Source organism: Macrobrachium nipponense, chromosome 20 (genome assembly GCF_015104395.2).
Source record: "Macrobrachium nipponense isolate FS-2020 chromosome 20, ASM1510439v2, whole genome shotgun sequence".
In the NCBI taxonomy this organism is placed as follows: Eukaryota; Metazoa; Arthropoda; class Malacostraca; order Decapoda; family Palaemonidae; genus Macrobrachium; species Macrobrachium nipponense.
In genome coordinates, this window is record NC_061089.1 from 14,989,626 (window position 1) to 15,011,683 (window position 22,058).

General features: G+C 38.5%; 1 protein-coding gene across 1 annotated transcript; it reads right to left on the reverse strand.

The window, feature by feature from the left end:
• Positions 1 to 11,881: 11,881 nt before the first annotated feature.
• Positions 11,882 to 13,226, reverse strand: LOC135222298 (sporozoite surface protein 2-like). The gene has a single exon (XM_064260397.1). It carries the CDS (start codon positions 13,139 to 13,141, stop codon positions 12,338 to 12,340), a length of 804 nt encoding a protein of 267 aa, XP_064116467.1. The 5' UTR covers positions 13,142 to 13,226; the 3' UTR covers positions 11,882 to 12,337.
• Positions 13,227 to 22,058: the final 8,832 nt, after the last annotated feature.

Sequence of the window (22,058 nt, forward strand, 5' to 3'; positions counted from 1 at the left end):
TTGTGCTAGCCTGTTGTTATTTACATAATTATTTGGCAAAAAAGAAGAATGTAGAAAATGTTTTGGATGAACACAAATATGGAAGATTCTGATTCAAGTAATAATATTAATGAAGGTTTGCAAAATACAGAAGATAGTTGTATAACTGAAGCTTTATTGGTGGCTAAAATGAATAGGGATCAATGCTGTGATTATTTCAATAAAGAAGGTGCTATTCCTTGGCAAAGTCGCAAGCATTAGTTAAATCATACATAGGTTAAATTACGGAAAAATATCAGATCTATTTTGTTAGTATTAAAAAGTATTGCTAATACCTTTAACAAGAATGTTGGAACAAAACATTCAAATAGTTTTTCTTAATATCTGTTGATTATTGGGCTATACTTTTATATTAAAATCTTGAGAAATAAATATATATGAAATTGCTACTCACATTTTCAATTTCCTGTGATTCAAGACAATCATCCTCACTATCCATGGTGTTAAGGGACTCTGCGGGGTTTCTTGATCACTGAGGAACTGCATTTCATCAAAGTACCACAATGTTTCATAATTTCCTCTGTTCCGGCTCCCGACTACTTGGCGATGTCGACCTTCTTTAGCTCTTTAAGGAAATTGGTCCTCAGTGCATTGACTTTCTTCTTACATCATCCATTTTGGCTTTGGGAAACTTCTCCCTGTATTTCTTTAATAGAAGTTCATAATCCTTCTTCTTTTTATCCCTGTTGTTATAGTCACTTGACTTCACCTTCCATAATGAGGGCAAGGCCTTATATACTCTGATACGATCGGGGTATAAAGGCTCGATCAGTTTATTTTCCTTTATGAGTAGACACCTCCTCGACCTCCTCAGACATGTCGAAACGACGACGACCGTAGAAATGACAAAATTGATCAATACTACCCACAGACGACAGCAATCTTTCCCCGTCAAGTCGGAACTATTGAACTACCCATCAATCTTAAAACTATACGGTCAATATGATGGACAATCTCGGCATTATTGTCAATTTTATTGACCGTGTGTAGAGGCCTTAAGTGGACAGGACCCGCCCACTTTTAGGGAAAATCGATACCAATTGACGAACTACATCATTCGTTTTAGCAATTAAGTCCCTCTGTGGGGAGAAGAAAAGGGATCTGATTACTATATTAGTGCTTGGAAGTATGTGTAAAATTTCATTTTATTATAAAAATATCATTTTTACACATATGACTTAACAAGCACTTACAGTAATTAGCTGATTCCACATTGAAGGAGGGGGAATCATGGACTATACTCTGTTTTTTTCCATCTGTCCATCCGCCTGTGGTGTTTTTGTATGGTAACACTGCGTCCCGGGCTTTAGATAGTTACGCTATTTGTAAGTTTTATGTAAATAAAAGGATATCTGGGTGTACATTTGCAACTGAAAAGTGTTTTAATAATTTACTGTATGCGAATTACACCGTTAATATTCGAAATATGATATTATTATAATCGTTGAATGTAAGCTGAATGTAACTATCTAAAGCCCGGGATGCAGTGTTACCATACAAAAACACCACAGGCGGATGGACAGATGAAAAAAAAAGGAGTATAGTTCTAAGGTAAGACATTATTAACGGAAATTACTTAAAATAGAAAGTTGTAAGTTTTGAGACTATGCTCATGCTGCCTTACCTGTTAGGAGAGCGCTGCAGATGATAATTCCCTCTGGTAGTCACTCCCTTAACATGGAGAAGGCGTGGCGGCTCAGCCAAGGATCGCCCCTACTGAGTGGGATCTTTGCAGTCACGGAAGTACACTGCACAACCCAGTGAAGATTAAGGTAATTCTAAATAATAGTTCCACAAGGACTGCAAGGAACGTAACCGCTGATACAACATCCACTAAGGATTGGCGAGTCCAATGTATTTTGCCGTGTTTAGTACTGGCCCCTGGTGGTTAATTACAATCGTCCGAATAAATATTACTTAAAATTCTTGTTCAGGAGGTAAAACTGCATATAAAAACTGCAACTGCCATAGTCTACGGCGCCGCGGAATAGTAATATAGATCTACCCAGAGTCAAAGTAATAGGGTCTGCTCAACTCGGCAGTAGGGGCGGAGCTAATACTGGGATGTCAGAAGAGTAACACTACCCGTACTTTTCCATTGAATTACTTAAAGAAGCTTTAGTTTTTATACATTTAATCCATATCGCATGGTTTTTCTTTTTTATAAAATCTGATAAAACCTGTAAAGAGGTCACATGCTTAATGTTTTTTAATAACCATTCAAAGTATATAAGGTCTGCTCAACTCGGTAGTGGGGGCAGAGCTAATACTGTGATGTCACAAGAGTAACACTCCTGTGCTTCTCCACTGAATTACTTAAAGAACCCTTAGTTTTTATACATTTAATCCATATCGTGTGGTGTTTTTCATAAAATCTTGATGATAAAATCTGTAGAGGTCACATATTTGATTTTTTTAATACCCATTCTCTCATTTAGTCACCAAACCTTGTTTTATTGCACAAAATATACCCCCAGTTTGAACACATAGCTACTCAGCTTTCTTCATATGTTTATTCTTTACTTATTTATTTACTTACCTATATACTGGTTTGCTGTATTCTCTTCAAGTTCATTTCTTTCAACTCTCTCTCTCTCTCTCTCTCTCTCTCTCTCTCTCTCTCTCATCTCTCTCTCTCCTCTCTCTCTCTCTCTCTCGTCTCTCTTCTCATCTCTCTCTATCGGCTCTCTCTCTCTTCTCTCTCTCTCTCTCTCTCTCTCTCTCTCTCTCAGGTAGTAATATTATCAAGATTTTAAATAATTCTTAAGAAATGTATTTAGTTCTGTTAATGTGTTCATACCTCACTTGGAAAAGCAACTTTTTTTATGATAAAGGTTAGAATGATAGATTAATTATATTTTCCAAATCTTATTGTGAATATACTTATTGTTAAGCAATAATACAAAGAAAATGTGGATAAAGGCAATGTAAAAATGGCAGTTGCATTTGCACGACTTGGCCACAAAAAAGAAAATATCAAAAGTATAAGAATTACATCATATACGATAAAAGGTATCAAAGGAATAATTGATGAAGAAAATGATACAGGGAACACATTTCCGGCAAATTTCTCATTAGCACTTCATATCACATAAATATACTTCCGAACACATAACACAAACTGTATACATAAAGGTATTAATTATGCATGCCTCAAACGATTATAATATTTTCGAAAAAAGTACAAAAAGTTATTCGTCAGTCTGGCTGGATGTATCTGATGACGTTTCACAAGGGGCGGGGCTAGATTTCAGATCTCCCACGATCGCTTAATTTTTTTTTTTATAATTTTTGCGTGCTTAGATAATATTTTCTGTGCCCGATTATGGGTTTGAAAATAATCTTAATTGTAATGTGTCATATTCCAATTGAAAGGGCATTCTTTGTACTTTTACATGGTATATGCCAAAACGTAATAAAATGAAAAATTATGTAAGAAAAATGTGGTAAATATTTACATAAAATTTAAAAATTTTGGTCCGTCTTTGACCTAGCATTCATCGAAAATTTCTGAGAACACCTACCAATTTTATTTATGCATTATATAGTAAATTTTATTAGCTTTCTAATCCATTTTTCAGTTTCTTTCTATCATCATCCCTTAGTAGGCTACGCTACGAAACGTGAATGTATGTAGGTTGACGGATGAAGTAATTGCACATTTTTGTGTGCGTAGATAATTTTTTTTCTGTGCGCGCTTGTGGGTTTGAAAGTAATCGTAATTGTAATGTGCTATATATCATTTGAAAGAGCATTCTTTGTACTTTCACGTAGTATACGGCAACATGCAATAAAAGGAAAATTTAGATAAAAAACGCCATCGCAAAAATAGTTATATGAAAATGTTATCGTAAATATAGTTTAATAAAGATATGGTCCTTTTGTAACTGATGACGTTACACAAGGGGCGGGGATAGGTTTTAGTACCGCCTCGTGAGCAGACCCTGTATATTTTGACTCTGGATCTACCCACGTTAAAAACCATAAACCAACGACGACACTACAGGACTGGTGGGTACTCAGGGTCCACCAAAAACTCAATACCCTACACCAACAAAGGACCTACAGTAGGTGCACATTCCCTCGAACACTACTTCTACCTCTTTGAGGTAATGTGACCAAACCAAACACGAACTACACTGCCAAAATGTCCATCAAAGCAACCCGTTTTAGGTCCTTTTGTCTTTCCTTTACTAAAATACTGTTCCCTGGTGTGGATGTCCACTTATGCCAGATTATCTTTTTTAGATAAAGGGGTTCGTGGTCTCTTGTTTGTCAATTTTTCAAAAGTTGTATTTTAACAGATCTTTCAAATCCACAATTGATACCTGATCCCCGTTTACTGCAGAGAGTAACCAGATTTCCTGAACAGCAGCACCAATATGCAGTAGTTCTAGAAGTCCTCACCATTGGACTGTGGAACAGACTCCATGAGGAAGTTGTGCAATAGGAACTTCAAAAGTCCAACCAAATATGTAATGAATTACTACCCTAATACGTACGATTCTACTTATATTTTAATGAATTACCTACATTTTTACTTTATTAATTTATCTGTATTCCTGATCTCCTCTTTCTGTAATTCCCAGTACCTTTTGTTATTAATTTCGAATGAACCCCATATATATATATATATATATATATATATATATATATATATATATATATATATATATATATATATTATATATGTATATATATGATATATAGGATATATATATATATATATATATATATATATATATATATATATATTTTCAACATCCCCAGTGGGTTTGTTCCAAATGAATAGGGTTTATCTTCTGAATAATAATAACATATACTAGTAATATGAGGAACAAGTGTTCATTATAAACTATCTTTAATCTCTATATGGGCACCACACACAACGTAAAACAGGCTGACCTATTAATAAGTATGTCCATGGGGCACAATTAATTCAACTACATTGAAATATTAATTCATAATCACTACCAAACCTTGCCTTCAAAGTATTTCTTCATAATGTTACACAATTCAATTAGACAAATGCTAACTGGATACTATAGATCCTACTTCTGTAGTTTTTATAGTCATTTTATTTACCTGGTCTACTCTTAAGCAGCAGGTAAAAGCAATAGGCTACATTAGAAAGGTACCTTATTCAAGTTATACTACTGGTTAGTGCAATTATATAATGGCAAATTCTATGTAAAAACGGCAAATTCTATGTAAAAACAAATCTGTGTGAGATTTTGATTAGTTTACCTAAATTCGTTATCATGAAAATTTAAATTAGTAAAACTTTACAAAGACTGCGTGGCCCATATATCACGGTAATTAGTGCCTAACATGCAAAACATTATGTATAGAGGATAACTTATTCTCCATATTAAAATATACCTGACCGAGGACATTTACCCAAACAAAATATGACAATTTCATTATCACACAACTTAATTACCAGGCTGGATTCTAGGAAAAATTTAAGTTGCTTAAAATATACGTAAGAAGTAGCCTAGGCCAGTCATGTCCGAATGTACAAGTAACAGCAGATGTTAAAAAAATAATCATAAAAAAGTAGTATCACCCTGCGTAAGTGTGTCCAGCAAGATGGAATAACATAAGGTGAGATCGTCGGTCGCTCGGTTCCCGCACTGTGACGTCACAGGTGCGCGTCGACTGGGCAGTGCATTTAATGATTACGTATGTTTTGACAGTAATTTGTTGCTATGCTGTTCACATTTCCATACAGGAAAATACTCTCTCTCTATCACTTAAAACACAGTTATATCAAAATATCTAAGACCTTACCATACAGAATATAATCTTGTTGGAATACAAATAACGAAAGTAACGAGGGTGAATGAATATATATATAAAAAAAAACTTTCCAGACTTTTATTGAATTAGCGTATTGTTCTTTTATTTACTAAAAATTACTGAAGAATTTTTTTCGTTTTGTTTATACCTTTTTTAAGAAATTCTGACTTCCATTCAGCATTTAATATCCTCATCCTAAAATGTACTTTGCACCTAATAAAGAACTTCATTACTTCCTCTAGAGCATCAATGTTTAATTCCCTGGAAATATTAACTAATTTCGTAATCCCATCAACGCCTGGTTTCAACTGTTCCCCATGAAAAGATTTAAAAGAGTTATTCCATTTCCTTTCAATTACTGACAAATTGAGGACTGTGCCTAAACAACACTTTCCTCTTCACTTTGGAGATCCAGTCGTTGTTTAGGCCTTCAATTTCTGGGAATCCTAAGGAAGGATATTTATTTCTGTACTTATGAGCTATATAACCTCCCAGATAATTTAAGGCTTCAATTTCTATACCATTTTCAGACTCTACAAAATCCTCTTCCTCCAGCTCATTAGGTAGACCTTCCTGAGGAATTCTCATCAAGAGATAAGCAGAGATACATAATTCAGAGTCTAAGTCAACATGACTGGAGTCACTTTCTTCAGGGGTTTTGGAAACCCAAGACTTACCTGGTTCCATAACACTAGTATTGCTCATACATGGCATGTTATCATCATTGGGAGCAACATTATGACCGTGACTGCTTAAAATGTTGTTCTTACCTAACAAGAAATTCCTGAGTCTACACTTGAACTCAGCCTATACTCTGACCTCACGATATCTCTTAGTGGGGTTCTTAAGAAATAAAAGATCTAGGCCTAATTATTGTCTGCACAGGAAGACGGACGTACTCAGAAGTACATCACTACGCATAGGTCTAATCACCTGTTCGAACAACTTTACATTCATAAAATGAAAGTATAAAAGAAAAATAAATTGTATGGCCTTAATCAGATAGTTTCTTCATTCATTGCATAGGCTAGGCCTAATCTAATTTAGTACTTCATTTCAAGAATTTTAGTCCAGGCTACTTATCAACCGAAGATATGTCACTAAAAATTGCACTAATCAGATTGTAAACAAATTGTTCAACCATGCCTGACTTTACGTCCTTAAAAGGTAAATTTAAAGAGGGAACTGCGGTTTTCTTTAATCTGTGATAACTTCTCTGGTAAAGTTGTGGTAGCAGTTCATGTTGAAAATTTCTTTCGTAATCTTCTGTCCGGAAATGGACAGAACAAATCCTGGCATCCTTAACATTAATGTTATCACTTCTTTTTACATGCATTAATCCATGGACTTTGGACCTCGGGGACTTTAGGGAACCTGTGAAAACAAATCCCATACTGTCTGGAACTATTAGTGCACCCAAATATGGAATACACAACCATAATCGTGAACTGCAACAATGCAAGTTATGCAACTGACGGAGTGACAAGTGCATCGCCCAGTCGATGTGCTCCATTGACATCACTGAGAGAGGGAAATTAGCGATCGGATCCCTCGGTGAACACACCTTATGTTATTCCATCTTGGTGTCCAGCATGTCAATAACGAATAATGTTGCTTAGGTAGGCAGGCAATATCCTAGGCTAGCGGTGTCCATAAGTATATCAGTGTAGAATACCGGAATGTTGTAGCACCTCGTATTTAGTGTAGGGGGTCAGCTTGTATGAAGAGTAGGGGGTCGGCTTGTAGCCTATGTAGAATAGGGGGTCAGCCACACAGCCGTTTTCGTGCATTTCCTAGTGTTAATTGCCGTCATCTTTGTATCCCCCACCCAAAAACCCGTTTTTCAACAGGGTCCCCCTTACCATTTGTATGGACTTTTGCATAAAGTAGTATTCCTTTACTGCATGTTTGCGAAAATCACGCCAAAACATGTTTTTCACGAATTACCTTCATGTGTTTTTGGGCGGTATAGGGGGAAACACAGCGGTGGATCAGCCTTATTCACTCTATATTTAATTGGTGAAACAAGAATACAATTAGTATATCTTTAAGCCTACCATTCAAAAGATTGAAGGTTCATCAACATAATGTGACTTATTAATGCGCCATACGAACTAAAATAGACATGTGAGGTCTTCGTTAAATATGTTTCTGGGGGCAGTTTTTAAATCCAACATGGTGTCCACCAACTGAGATGCCGTTCCCAGCAAGGATCCAACATCTTTCCCAGCCTATATGTAACGTTTATTGATCTTCATAACGATTGCAGTTGTAATCAGCACAATAAAACAACATTTTGTCGCCTATATTAGTGAAAGTATGAAACCTCTTCTTCCCGAGGTCTTGGTTTGAACTGAAATTAATGTTTACCTTGTAAACGGTGGTTTTATCCTTATCGGTGGTTTTATCCTTACTACCATCACAACTGAAACTCCAGTTAATAATTATAAAGACTTAACCAACTTTGTAATGGCACTTTAGCATATATGCACTTTGCTCTTTTTTTAGTTTACTTCTTCCATGGTGACAAAAATGTGATCTCTGACGAACAGAAAGTTGGGAGCGAGGGTATTCCGAGTTTCCGACAGCGATCGGAGGAAGAGCACCGAGCAGCGTTGCCGATAGCTCTGCATACTAAAATCGGCATCTTATCGAAAACGGAATTCATTTTATGGCCCAGGGGTACTTTAAGAAAATAAACCAATCTTATGCAACACCTCATCGATTTATATTCATCATCATTCAACAAAAGTATATATTAGCTATGTATATACACAATTACAACCAAAACAACAATGATATATACATATTAAGTTTTATAGATAAATTTTATAAAACATAGAAATTACACACAAAATATAGGTAGATACGTAACCTACTCAGTTTTATAAATCAACTTTATAGAACATATAGGCTATATATATAAACAAAAAAAAATTATTTTTTTCTTCATATATCAGGGTATAAATATGTTTGAGAATATATTTTACTAATTCCAGATTTTATATCCTGTTTTATGCTAATTTTGAAGCCCCCCCCCCCCCACCATAATGAAGCCTAGCTCCTGGATTCACCAGTGATGGAATAGTAATAACGCCACTCGTAACTACATGGTTCATCAGTCATTTTAAAATAAAATGTAAATCACATGTCTTATCATCAAATTACAATTCTATGAATGGAAACAATATCAAATATCTTACAATTACTTTACAACCATGTAACTCATTAAATTCAATAACATTACAATTACAAAAGTTACAGCTATTTCAATCTTGCTAGTTTTATCTAGTTAGGTTTTTTTCTTGTAGTTTGAATTACATTCCTAATCATACATAATATACTAAGATATGATATCATGGGTATTTAACTGCTAACACTATTCGGTTTCGTGTTTTACAATTATAAAGGGTTCCTTACCGTCACTGAAGGGTTGAACGTTTTCAACGCTTATTAAGTGGAATCTCTAAAAGAATCATTTACACATATATTATTTAATAATAATGTAGTAATAATCATTTTCTACCCAAGCTTACATAAAAAGACATTAACTAATTAAAAAAAAAGTATTTAAATTTATTTTGAGACCGATAAAATCAATCCCCTCGAAGAATGCCGAGTTTTTCTCGGCATGAACAAGGAGGCCGATTTCTTCTCGGCATTGAAGGTCTGGTTCTCCGCCTGTAGAGTTTGTTTTTTCTCGGCAAATCGGGGAAAATTCGGCATTTCGGCAACGCTGGCACCGAGTTGGTTGACAGTTCTGAAAACTGGTCAACAAGAAGTTGCCAGATATACCAATAGCTGTGAGTAGTACTGAATACTTTCATTTACAATTCATATATTCTTTTGAAAAAAATGCCTCTAAAATATCATAAAATAATACTAATTTAAAATTAAGTCGCTGTTGACTTTCATTTAACACAGTTTACTAAGCAAAGATCGATTATTTATGCCGAAAACATTTTTCCCGAGTAACTGCTTTGATGCCTTCTATTCATTTGATGATAAGGTTAAAAACTGGCTGTTTTATATATACGTAAACGCAAAACAATTTCTTCACTATACTCAAATGTCGTCATACCGTTTACTAAACACATAAATAGTCCATACAAAGTTAATTACCAGCCACAGTGTTTGTATATGTAACAAATGCTAGTGTTTGAATTCTGTTTAAAAGATGGTTACCGAATAGAAACTCCCCGGGATACTCAGTAAAATAACTATAGTAATAAATTTTTAAAATTGACACTAAATTACATCTCTAGTTTTCATTTTGACGAAAAATTGGTTTATAAATATAACTTATAATAGAATTAATATTTATTCTCAAATTAAATAGTAACTTTGAAATTTAGTAAGAGTTTGACAAAAATAATTCTATGGCAGCAATTACTGTGGAAAAAGCGATGTTATGTTTTGGAATATCAAAAGGCCAATTTTATGGGAGGAAACACCCATATGGAAATAATTCCATGACGTAAGCTTCAATTTCTAATCACTATTAAGGATGATTATGGTGTATATGACAGGAATTTCCCGACAAGCAGATGCATTACATGAGAGGTTCCTCTTGATTTATGGATGCAATGAAAACGAAAAGCACTTTTTTATGTAGTTGGTAGTAGACAGAATTATTTAATGATAATAAAAAAAATTGCAGACAATAATTAATAATAGAAAATAAAACAAGTAATTGGATAGATGAACGAATAAAATAGATTAAGCAACAGAAAATTGAAGGAAAATATTAAAATTTCAGTGTAGGAGAAGGAAAGCAGTATTTTTAAAGGAAAAATCTGAGGTAAAATCCCCATATTTGAGGTTAGCTTTTAACTTTTGAGTAACTGGCAGCGAAATTTTACTGTCCTACCTTGGTAAAGAGTAGAAAAGAGAACATAACCGGTGTCTTGAATGTCTGCTTCACTACTGAGGATGATTATGGTCTATATGACAGGAATTTCCTGTGAGCCATTTTCCATGTAGTGTTGTTTCTGGGCAATTCGAAAGTTATTGATCTAGTAGGTCTTAGAATTCAGAAAGGGATTACCACCATGTTTGTTTACCTCCCAATAAATTCATTCTTACAGCAGACTACTTTTAGCAGTTATGCCTGAACACTGAACACCAGAAATGAGTTTGTTTGTTTGTATGGTGTTTTTACGTTGCATGGAACCAGTCGTTATTCAGCAAGGGGACCAACGGCTTTACATGACTTCCGAACCACGTTGAGAGTGAACTTCTATCACCAGAAATACACACCTCTCACTCCTCAGAGGAATGCCTGAGAATCGAACTCGCGGCCACTGAGGTGGCAGGCCAAGACCATACCAACCACACAACTGAAGTGAGTTTGTAAAGAAATCTTTTATGATGGTGATTGCAGTCCTTTGTTTCTATTTCAGTTGTAAAAAACCCATTGACTTTACAAAATTTACTCACCTAGGCTGAAAATGGGTCCAGTGTTCTATTTTGTTTTGACAAATAGTTACAATGCCTTACAAATAATTTTTCCCAAACCAGCATTATGCAAAAAAAATTCAACAACACATCTTTCATAAAGCTGTAGTAAATGAATGATGGCTGTGTATGCTCCCAGCTATACTTATTACAGGCAGTCCCCGGGCAGAAATTATTTCCAGGGTTATGACGCATGTTCCAGGGTTACGACGCATGTTCCAGGGTTACGACGCATGTCCCAGAGTTACGACGCCTACAAACGCTGATCTGGCAGATGAAATATGACACCAAAAATGCAAAATAATCAATATTTAGTGTTTTTTTTTTTTATGAAAAATGCAATAAGAATGCAGTTTACATAGTTTTGAATGCACCTAAAGCATTAAAAGTAAGGTTTTCTTAGGATTTATGACAATGTTCTGGCTTACGACGATTTTTGGCTTACGACGCGTCTCAAGAATGTAACCCCCTTCGTAACCCGGGGACTGCCTGTGCTTAACTGCATATGATGATGTGTCTTTTGGACAATTTGTAAGGGTTTTAATTTAGTGTAGCCCCATAAAATGGTTAATGAAAATGTACATTTAACTTCAGTTTTATTTATGGCAGCTGATATGACCAAAAATTTTGCTATTTTTTGACTGCTTGTTTTAAGAAGCATTGTCAACTTACGGTTCCTTCTAAATCCTTACAAAGTATACCTCTTTTCTGAGATATCTAGTCACAACATTTTTCTGAATCTGTGGCTAATTAACAAAGTCACAAGCGAAATATGAACAATGTTGAAGTTGAGGAAATCTATTAGAATTACATAAGGAATCTGAGCTCCTCAGAATTCAAAGCGCCAACAAGTATTTTGTAAATTAACATTTACTAATAACAATAATAAAAATATAATTGATTTGGAAAGGAAGGTCAGTCACAATCTTTTTTTACAGAATATATTATAACCTCTACGCAATTCATGTGTTAATAGTTTATTCAATTCCATAACAAGCTAAGAAACTCTATAATAAAATGTTCTAGACATCAGTTCTGTTTAATCATCAAGCACAGAATCTAGCCAGTCTTCTAAATCTTCCGCTTCAGTTTTATCTACCAATAAAACGGGTTTAGTCGAAGCTACTGGTGCATCTAGGTCTATCGTAGGTCCTTCTGGAACCTTTTCTTCTTTGGAGTGATTACCTAAATCAACATCTTTTAAAGCATTTGCAATAATACTATTGGCCTGAAAACCACCATCTGGTTTGGGAACACCAAAGTTCATGGGAATATTTGAAGTACTTGTCTTTGGCAAACCAAAATTAAATGAGGTTTGATTTTTGTCCTTTGGCATTTCATTTTGATTACTTTTTGGAACAGATGTAACTGGCTGAACTGAACTTGGATCATTCTGAGGAACTGATTGTTTTTCAATAGAAAGTTGCTTGGGTCGAACTGGTTTTTTGTCATTGGTGGGTGCTTCTGGGTTGCTTGGTTGCTTAACTGGGTTAACTTCTTTCACTGGAGTAGGTTCTTTAACTGAAGTAAGTTGTTTGTCTGGGGTAGGTTCCTTTACAACCACAGGTTCTTTCATTGGAGAGGGCTCTTTTACTGGACTAGGTTGTTTTACAGGACTTAATGACCTCACTTCTTCACTTGTCTTTTCAGGAGATGGATCTCGTACAAGGTCATCTAAATCCACATCTTCTGGTTCTGGTTCAAATGCACTAGAGAGAGAAAGAGCAACATCTACTGCATTCTTGTTAGTACTTTCCTGATTTACAGCAGATTCACTTGCTAGATTGAGTGGTTCATTTTCACTGAGTTTCAAACTTTGGAGAATTTTCTCATTAACATCCATGCAGTCGTTGTAATTATTACTGGGTTCATATAATTTCTTGTTATCTACTGCTAAATTTGTGTAGAATTCAATAACAGATTCTGAAATAAAACAATAAAATGATACTTTGAGACCACCAGCCTTTCATTCACTTATTCTTGTATACAACATGTTACATTATAAAAACAAACCTCATTTTAGGTACAATGCTTTGTCTTACCACTTCAATACCCAAAAGGTAAACCAGGTAAGAACTTACCAAGACCTTGCTCTTAGAGGACACAAAGGATGCCCCTAAATAATAATAATTAAATAATAAAATAATAAAATAATAATAATAATAATAAAATAATAATATAATAAAAATAATTGATGTTCAAAGTACGATAGACGGAAATAACATCTCTCCCATATGTAGGAAGTGCAATACGAAAAATGAAACCATAAACCACATAGCAAGTGAATGCCCGGCACTTGCACAGAACCAGTACAAAAAGAGGCATGATTCAGTGGCAAAAGCCCTCCACTGGAGCCGTGCAAGAAACATCAGCTACCTTGCAGTAATAAGTGGTACGAGCACCAACCTGAAGGAGTGATAGAAAACGATCAGGCAAAGATCCTCTGGGGACTATGGTATCAGAACGGATAGGGTGATACGTGCAAACAGACCAGACGTGACGTTGATTGACAAAGTCAAGAAGAAAGTATCACTCATTGATGTCGCAATACCATGGGACACCAGAGTTGAAGAGAAAGAGGAAAAAATGGATAAGTATCAAGATCTGAAAATAGAAATAAGAAGGGATATGGGATATGCCAGTGGAAATCGTACCCATAATCATAGGAGCACTAGGCACGATCCCACGATCCCTGAAAAGGAATCTAGAAAAACAAAACTAGGCTGAAGTAGCTCCAGGACTCATGCAGAAGAGTTGTGGATCCTAGAAACGGCACACATAGTAAGAAGAGTGTGACTCCTAAGGAGGCAGGATGCAACCCGGAACCCCACACTATAAATACCACCCAGTTGAATTGGAGGACTGTGATAGAGCAAAAAAAAAAAAAAAAAAAAAAAAAAAAAAAAAAAAAAAAAAATCATCATCATCTTACCACTTCGATAATCAAAAGGTAAACCAGGTAAGAACTTACCAAGACCTTCCTCTTAGAGGACACAAAGGATGCCCCTTAAAAAATAATAATAATCATCATCATCATCATCATTATTATTATTATTGTTATTATTATTATAACTGGTTGGCTGTCAAAACTGAAGGGGCTCTTACTATTAGCTGGGAGTGGAATGATTCATCTAGGAGTCTGCCTGACCACCAAAGGAGCTGACTGTCTCGCACCAGGCCATGGGAGTTCTGCTCATAGGGTGTGCTATCTGAAGTAGCAGATGGCTGAAGGGTTATCTCAACAGTCTGCCTTGCTGTTCTCCGAAAGCTGGTAGAGTGACCGGGTCTTTTGGGTCACATTCAGCAACAGTTTCCTTTAGCAGATGGTGAGGGCCTTCTTATATCAGAGGGGATGATTGATGTCTCCTTCCAAGATTTTTGTGTTCGTTACAGTGCTGCTACGGGGGAGGGGGGGAGGCTGCTGTGTTCCTCAATGCTGGTAAACTGCCATCCACCAATACCAATATGAAGGGGGCATTCTACCAGAACTACATGATGGGACACAGAAGTGCCCCCAACCAGCAGATTATAATGAAAACAAAAAGTCTGGACAGTGACATCTACCATCCATTGTTGCCTCCAACATAAGGCTCTCAACACCTGAAAGTGACTGATGAGAGCCTGGTTCTCCCTACCTCTCCCTACCACCATCAGAAGAACATTAAGGTGTGGCCCTCTAACAATCAGCGCTCAGCCAGACTCCCAGCCAATATCATTATCCTTACCATTATTATTATTATTATACCTGTTTTTATTAATAGTTTTATCACAAAAAGTGCAATTTATGATGAAAAAATTGATAAAAAAAAAAAAAAAAAATGAAGTTTATGTTAAAACAAAGTTTAATGTATACTTACCTGGCAGGTATATATATAGCTATATTCTCTGTTCCACCTGGCAGAAATTTTCAAAACTCGCGGCAAACGCTAGTAACCTATTGGTAGTTCAGGCAACCACCACCCCGTTACCGTGGCGCTAGCGCTAGGAAACCGTTCCCAATTGGGCCAGATTTTTCTCTGAACCCTGTCTCCTGAGGGGAGAGGGTGGGCATTAAATTATATTACCTGCCAGGTAAGTATACATTAAACTTTGTTTTAACATAAAAACTTCATTTTAATGTATGACACTTACCTGGCAGGTATATATATAGCTGATTGACACATTTGGAGGTGGGTCAAAGACAGCAACATTATTAGAGTATAAAAATATTATTAAATATTATTAAAACTCTAGGTTCCTTACCTGCTAAGGTAGCTGACTTCATAGGTCCTGCCTCTAAGCCTGCTTAAACCTTAGGAGCTCTCAACAAGGAAGTGTCCTGTATGTTGAAGAAGCTAAGACTGGAACTGACAACTGGACGTGACCAATGTGTTGACAGAACCGTACAGCCCTCTTATGCACGGCATTCAAGCTAGTAATAGATCATTTACCTGAACTACACACACACACCAAGATAATACTAACAAGACTGATAAAAGTACAGAACACTTTTCTCAGACGACCAAAAAACACAAACACCATCACCTAATAAAATCAACTAGCTTAAAAGAAGGTTATGGGGTAGTAACTCCTTTGCCCAATACTGTACCAGAGGACACGTATGGACCTAGCGTCTGACAATTATCAAAGGTTGTCTGAATATCCCTAAGATAATGAGACGCAAATATTGAATTAGTTCTCCAATATGTGGATTCAATAATTTCTTTGAGGGCTACTAAATTCTTTTAAAAGCTAATGAAGTCGCAACTGCCCTGACTTCATGAGCCTTCACTTTCAAAATAACCAAAGCTCTGCTCTTGACACAACATATGAGCTTCTCTATAATCAACTCTCTCATGAAGAAGGCTAGAGCGTTCTTCGTCATGGGTCTACTGGGGTCTTTACTGAAACCAAAGAGCATCAGATTTCCCTCTGATCTCTCTTGTTCTTTCCATATAAAAACGCAATGCTCTCACTGGGCAGAGAACTCTTTCTTGCTCATGACCCACTAACTCAGAAAGACCCAAAACTTCAAAGGATCTAGGCCAAGGATTAGCCGGATTCTCATTCTTGGCCAAGAAACCAAACCTTCCTGGAATGAACACACTGCGTTGCCATGTCTCCATCCCACCTTCTTCGATATGGCCTGAAGCTCACTAGCTCTTTTAGCGTTGCCAAGCGACTAAAAAGATAGTTTTCTTAGCAACATCTCTCAGAGAGGATTTCTCTAAGGCTCGAATTTGCAGAGGTAAATACTTCAAGACAACATCGAGGTTCCAAGCAGGTGGCCTGCATTGGGGTTGTTTCTTGGTACCAAATGACCTAATCAGATCTCTAAGGTCTAAGTTATTAGAGATGTCTAGATCTCTGTGTCTAAACACTGAGGTTAGCATACTTTTATAGCCTTTGATTGTCGAAACTGACAAACCCAAATCCTTCCTCAAGTATAGAAGGAAGTCTGCGATTTGGGTCACAGAGGTACTGGATGAAGACACTTTCCTGTTCTTACACCACTTCCGGAAATTCTCCCACTTCGACTGATATACTGTAATTGTGGAGGTTCTTCTGGCGCTAGCCACTGCACTGGCCACCTCTCTAGAATATCCCCTCGCTCTGACAAGACTTTCGATAGTCTGAACGCAGTCAGACCCAGAGCGAGGGTATTCTTGTGAAACCTGTCGAAGTGGGGTTGTCTGAGTAAATCTACTCTTAGAGGAAGAGTCCTTGGCGTATCTATTGTCCATTTCCAGTACCTCTGTGAACCAACTTTGGGCCGGCCAAAACGAGCTATTAAGGTCATCCTCGTTCCTTGGCTCTCCCTGAACTTCTTCATAACTTTTCCCCAGTACTTTGAATGGAGGAAAAAGCGTAAACATCTAAGTTTGTCCAATCCATCAGGAATGCGTCGACCGCCACTGCTTCCTGATCTGGAACCGGAGAGCAATAGGTTGGTAATCTTTTTGTTCTGGCTGTCGCAAACAGATCTACTACCGGACGGCCCCACAACTTCCACAGGCTCTGGCAAACCTCCATGTGCAAAGTCCACTCGTCAGGAGAAGTTGTTCTCTTCTGCTCAACAGGTCCGCACTCACATTTTTCTCCCCCTGATAAACCTGGTGAGCAGCACGACGCTTTCCTCTTCCGCCCAAAGCAGAACTTCCTTTGCCAGCTTGTAAAGGGGAAAAGAATGAGTCCCTCCTTGTTTGCGGATGTATGCCTGAGCCGTGGTGTTGTCCGAGTTGATCTACACTGTCTTGTCTCGAATCAACTCTCTGAAGTGCTTCAAGGCCAAGAAAATTGCCATCAGTTTCCTTCCTGTTTATGTGCCAACTTGTTTCTTCCTTGCTCCAAAGTCCAACACCTCTTGAGGGCCTAATGTCGCTCCCCAGCCCGCGTCCGACGCGTCGGAATACAAGATGAGGTCTGGGCTCTTCTGCTGAAGCGACATCCCTCTTGCTAACCTGCCTGGAGTTAGCCACCACTTTAATTCCTCCTTCACTTCAGCAGGAATTAGAAACTGGAAGGAATCCGGTTGCAATTTTCTTGGCCATGAATCCTTCAGGAAAAACTGTAGAGGTCTCATGTGCAGTCTTCCTAAAGAAATGAACCTCTCTAGCGAAGAGAGTGTGCCCAGTAGACTCATCCACTCTCTTGCTGAGCATCGGTCTTTCTCTAGAAAGTCCTGCACCTTCCGAATGCATAGGGCTTGCCTTTCGGGGGACGGAAAAGCCCGAAAAGTCACTGACGATATCTGAATCCCCCCCCAAATAAACTATCTGTTGTGGGGATTCAATTGAGACTTTCCCATGTTTACCACAAGACCTAGGTCTTTTGCTAAGTTCAATGTTTGATTCAAGTCCTCCAGACATTGACTTCTTGATTGGGATCTTATCAACCAGTCGTCCAGGTAAAAAGACACTCTGATCCCTCTTAAGTGCAACCATCTCGCCACATTGGACATCATCCTCGTGAACACTTGGGGGCTGTGCAAAGGCCGAAGCACAGGGCCTTGAACTGAAAGACCTGTCCTGCAATCACAAACCTTAAATACTTCCTGCTTCCTGGATGAATCGGAATATGAAAGTATGCGTCTTATAAGTCCAGGGTCACCATCCAGTCCCCTGGACGTACCGCTGCCAGCACTGAATCGTTCGTCTCCATAGTGAACTTGGTCTTTTCTACGAAAAGATTCAGTTGACTTACGTCCAGAACTGGCCTCCAACCTCCTGAGGACTTTGCAACCAGGAACAACCGGTTGTAAAATCCCGGAGATTCGTGATCCAGAACAGTTTCTATGGCTCCTTTCTCTAGCATGGAAGCTACTTGCTCCCACAGAGCCGCTTTCTTCACTAAATCGTTGTAATTTGCCCCGAGGGCTCTCGGAGATGTTGCGAGAGGAGGTCTCTTCAAGAAAGGAATCTTGTACCCTTCCCGAGCTACGTTGACAGCCCAGGGATCTGCCTTCATGTTCTGCCAAACTTCCCAAAAACCTTGAAGTTTGGCTCCACTGTCGTCTGGAGGACTGAGATCTCATTGTTTAGAGGTGGTCTTGGCTCCTCTTTTAGCGGGTACTCTCTTACCCCTAAAGGCGGGTCGAGCGAACGTTCTGCCTCGAAAGGGCTGTTGCGAAGGCCTAGGTTCCTTTGGAGTTTTCTTAACCAACTTGGATGGTAAGAACTTCTTAACTGAAGACGAGAGAAGATCTTGAGTGGCCTTCTGAGAGAGAGAGCTATATCCCTAATCACCTCTGAAGGAAACAGCTGTTTCGAAAGGGAGAGAACAGCAACTCCGATTTCTGAGAGTTTGAAACCCCTTTTGAAGCGAAAGAACACAACAGCGACCTCTTCTTCAGTACTCCTGCTGTGAACAAAGAAGCAGTTCATTCGTTCCATCTCTCAGAGCCTTGTCCATGCAGGACATAATGCTCTTAGCCGCTTCCATATCCTGCGAATCTTCTTCTTCTAGGGAGTTCGCCAGTGCTCCCAAAGACCAATCTAGGAAATTGAAGACTTCGAAAGTCCTAAAAATGATATTGTTATGATACAATAAAGTTTCATACATACTTACCTGGCAGATATATACATAGCTATCGACTCCGTCGTCCCCGACAGAAATTCGAATTTCGCGGCACACGCTACAGGTAGGTCAGGTGATCTACCGGCCTGCCGCTGGGTGGCAGGACTAGGAACCATTCCCGTTTTCTAATCAGATTCTCTCTTCCACCTGTCTCCTGCGGGGAGGCTGGGTGGGTCTTCAATCGTATATTATCTGCGGTAAGTATGTATGAAACTTTATTGTATCATAACAATATCATTTTCATACATTCAACTTACCTGTCAGATATATACATAGCTGATTGACACCCTTTGGTGGAGGGCAAGAGACAGCTAACTCCTGACTAGACAGGTAAACAACATGTGTTGTAGGTATTTATAGACCTTGGTTCCTCTGTGTTTCTAGACGAAGGGTCGACTTCCTAGCTATTGCATAGGAGTCTGCTTCGTCTCAAGAGCCTTAGCAAGATAGTGATCTGTGGCCAAGAGTTCTTGTGGGTCTACCGATGGGGTCTTATCCACTTACTCGGTCGAGCCTAATTGGCATTTGTCAATGGGTGCTAATCCGCTTATATGACAACATGCCTATGCCTATTGGCATAACTAAGGAGCACAACAACCGATCCCGATCACCTGTTCCTAACATGAGGGTTCGCGCTAAAATTGAAAAAGAGTTATCCCCCAAACTCCTTTCAAACCTCAAAAAAAAATCACTAAGTTAAAATAAATTCAACTCATTATTAAAGGATCAGTGTCGGCTCCTTATCCCAGCAACGTATCCGCTGATACGTATAAACCAAGAGAGAAGGATCTCTCGTAGGTTAAACTTGAAGTCCTTCGTGTAATGAGCAGTCAACACATAAGTTGCATCTCTCATATGTTAAAGCTAATATGTCTTCCTGACATATTGTTATGAAAAGAACAAGAATTTGCAAAAGCTCGCACTTCATGAGCTTTTAAATTCTCAGCTGTTTGAAGGTATCATCAAGTCACTTATGAAAGTGCTTTAGAGATCACCATTGTTTCAAAGAAGACTAGGACTTTCTTTGAACTGGATCTCATCTGGATGAAGCCTAGCGTCTGGCTTGCGCCTGGCTGGCGCCTCGCGCATCCTGTTTGGAATACTCCTGGCGCCTGACAGTCGTAACACTCCTCGAATACTCCTGCCGTCTGGAAGGCGCATCTCGCTCCAAATACTCCTGGCGCCTGTTAGAGTATTAAGCTCAGAATACTCCTGGCGGCTTGGTAGGCACAAATCGCGCTTATTTCGATACTCCTGGCGCCTGGTAGGAGTAAAAAGTCTAGAATACTCCTGGCGCCTTGGGAGGAGTATCGAGGTCAGAGTACTCAAGGCGCTGGCGGGAGTATCTCTTCCCAAATACTCCTGACCTATGGAAGGCGCATCTAGTTCGAATACTCCTGTGGCTTGGTAGGAGTATCGCTCATGGAATGCGCCTTTCGAATGGCAAGTATATTGCGCTTAGCGGGCGCTATACTCCTATCAGGAGTTCTCTCTTCTCCAGTTGGCTCTTGTTGCTTGGATGAAGATCTGGGCCTAGAACGATCTACAGTAAAGTCAGGCTCTTTGCGCCTACTTGGCGCCTGGCTCCTAGTTGGCGCCAGACGCTTGGCAGGAGTTACTTCCTTTCCCACGTCTCGCCTGCCTAACGCACCGCTCCCCCAGAGATGGCCGCTTGTGCGACAACTCCCCTGTAGGGTTCGTCGCGCCCGACAGGAGATCGGTATTTGGATCTCTTAATCGGAAGCCTGTCATCCTTTTTACGAGTAGGCTCTTTAGAAAGTACTCCTACCAAAGACACTAATTGCTCCTGCACATTCATCAAAATTTAGTCAGCTACATCCAGTAGACGATAGGAAATCTAAAAGTCCGAGAGACAAGTCTTCCTCCGAGGAGGATCCTTATTGAATACTTCCGTTGCTAACGAGTTCTCCTCCTACATGTTGATGATTTTCTCGTTGCAGAAGCTTCCCTACCTTGCCCGAAGGAAGGGAAGGAGCCTGGAAGCTTAAAGAGATTCTGAACTGAAATTGGTAGGACTCCTGATTCTAGCTCTTGAATGTATCTCTCTGACGCCCTTTTGGGAAGTAGTTTGAGCCCTCATCACGTTCCAAAGACTCTGTCAGTAAACGTTTAAACCTTGTCTTCTTCTGTAGATGACAATGTCAATACATTACCCGGACAACGAAACCTCTATCTGAAAGCGATGATCCAGGAATAAAAGGCTTTAGTTCTTTTGCCAAACATACTATGCTGGCCAGAACCCATTGCTGAGTCTTCATAGAATTTGATTCCAGATTCTAAAGCCCAAAATTTCACTTGTCCTTTTGATCGTTTAGGACAAGAGAAAACATTTGATTAGGAGCAGTTCCATCTTGTCGGAACACGGAATCTGAGGCCCAAATTAGGATCCCATTCTAAGTATAAGATCTCTTACTCTTATCGTATAGAGGTATTGTATAAGATCCCGAAGATCTTAATTCTCTACTATCTCTAATATTCTTTGTTGAGACAGAGTATATCTTTTTACTGTGTTCATTGATAGCATAAAATACCAAGGTGATTCTTCCCTCTGAAAGGGAAGAAAACCATTATGTGGTTCACAGAGGTATCGGAAGAGGACAGTTTCCCCTTTCCATCTAGCACGATCTGCAGCAACTCTATGTCTTTAACATATTTGAAAGGATTATCAAGCTTCCCTTGAAAAA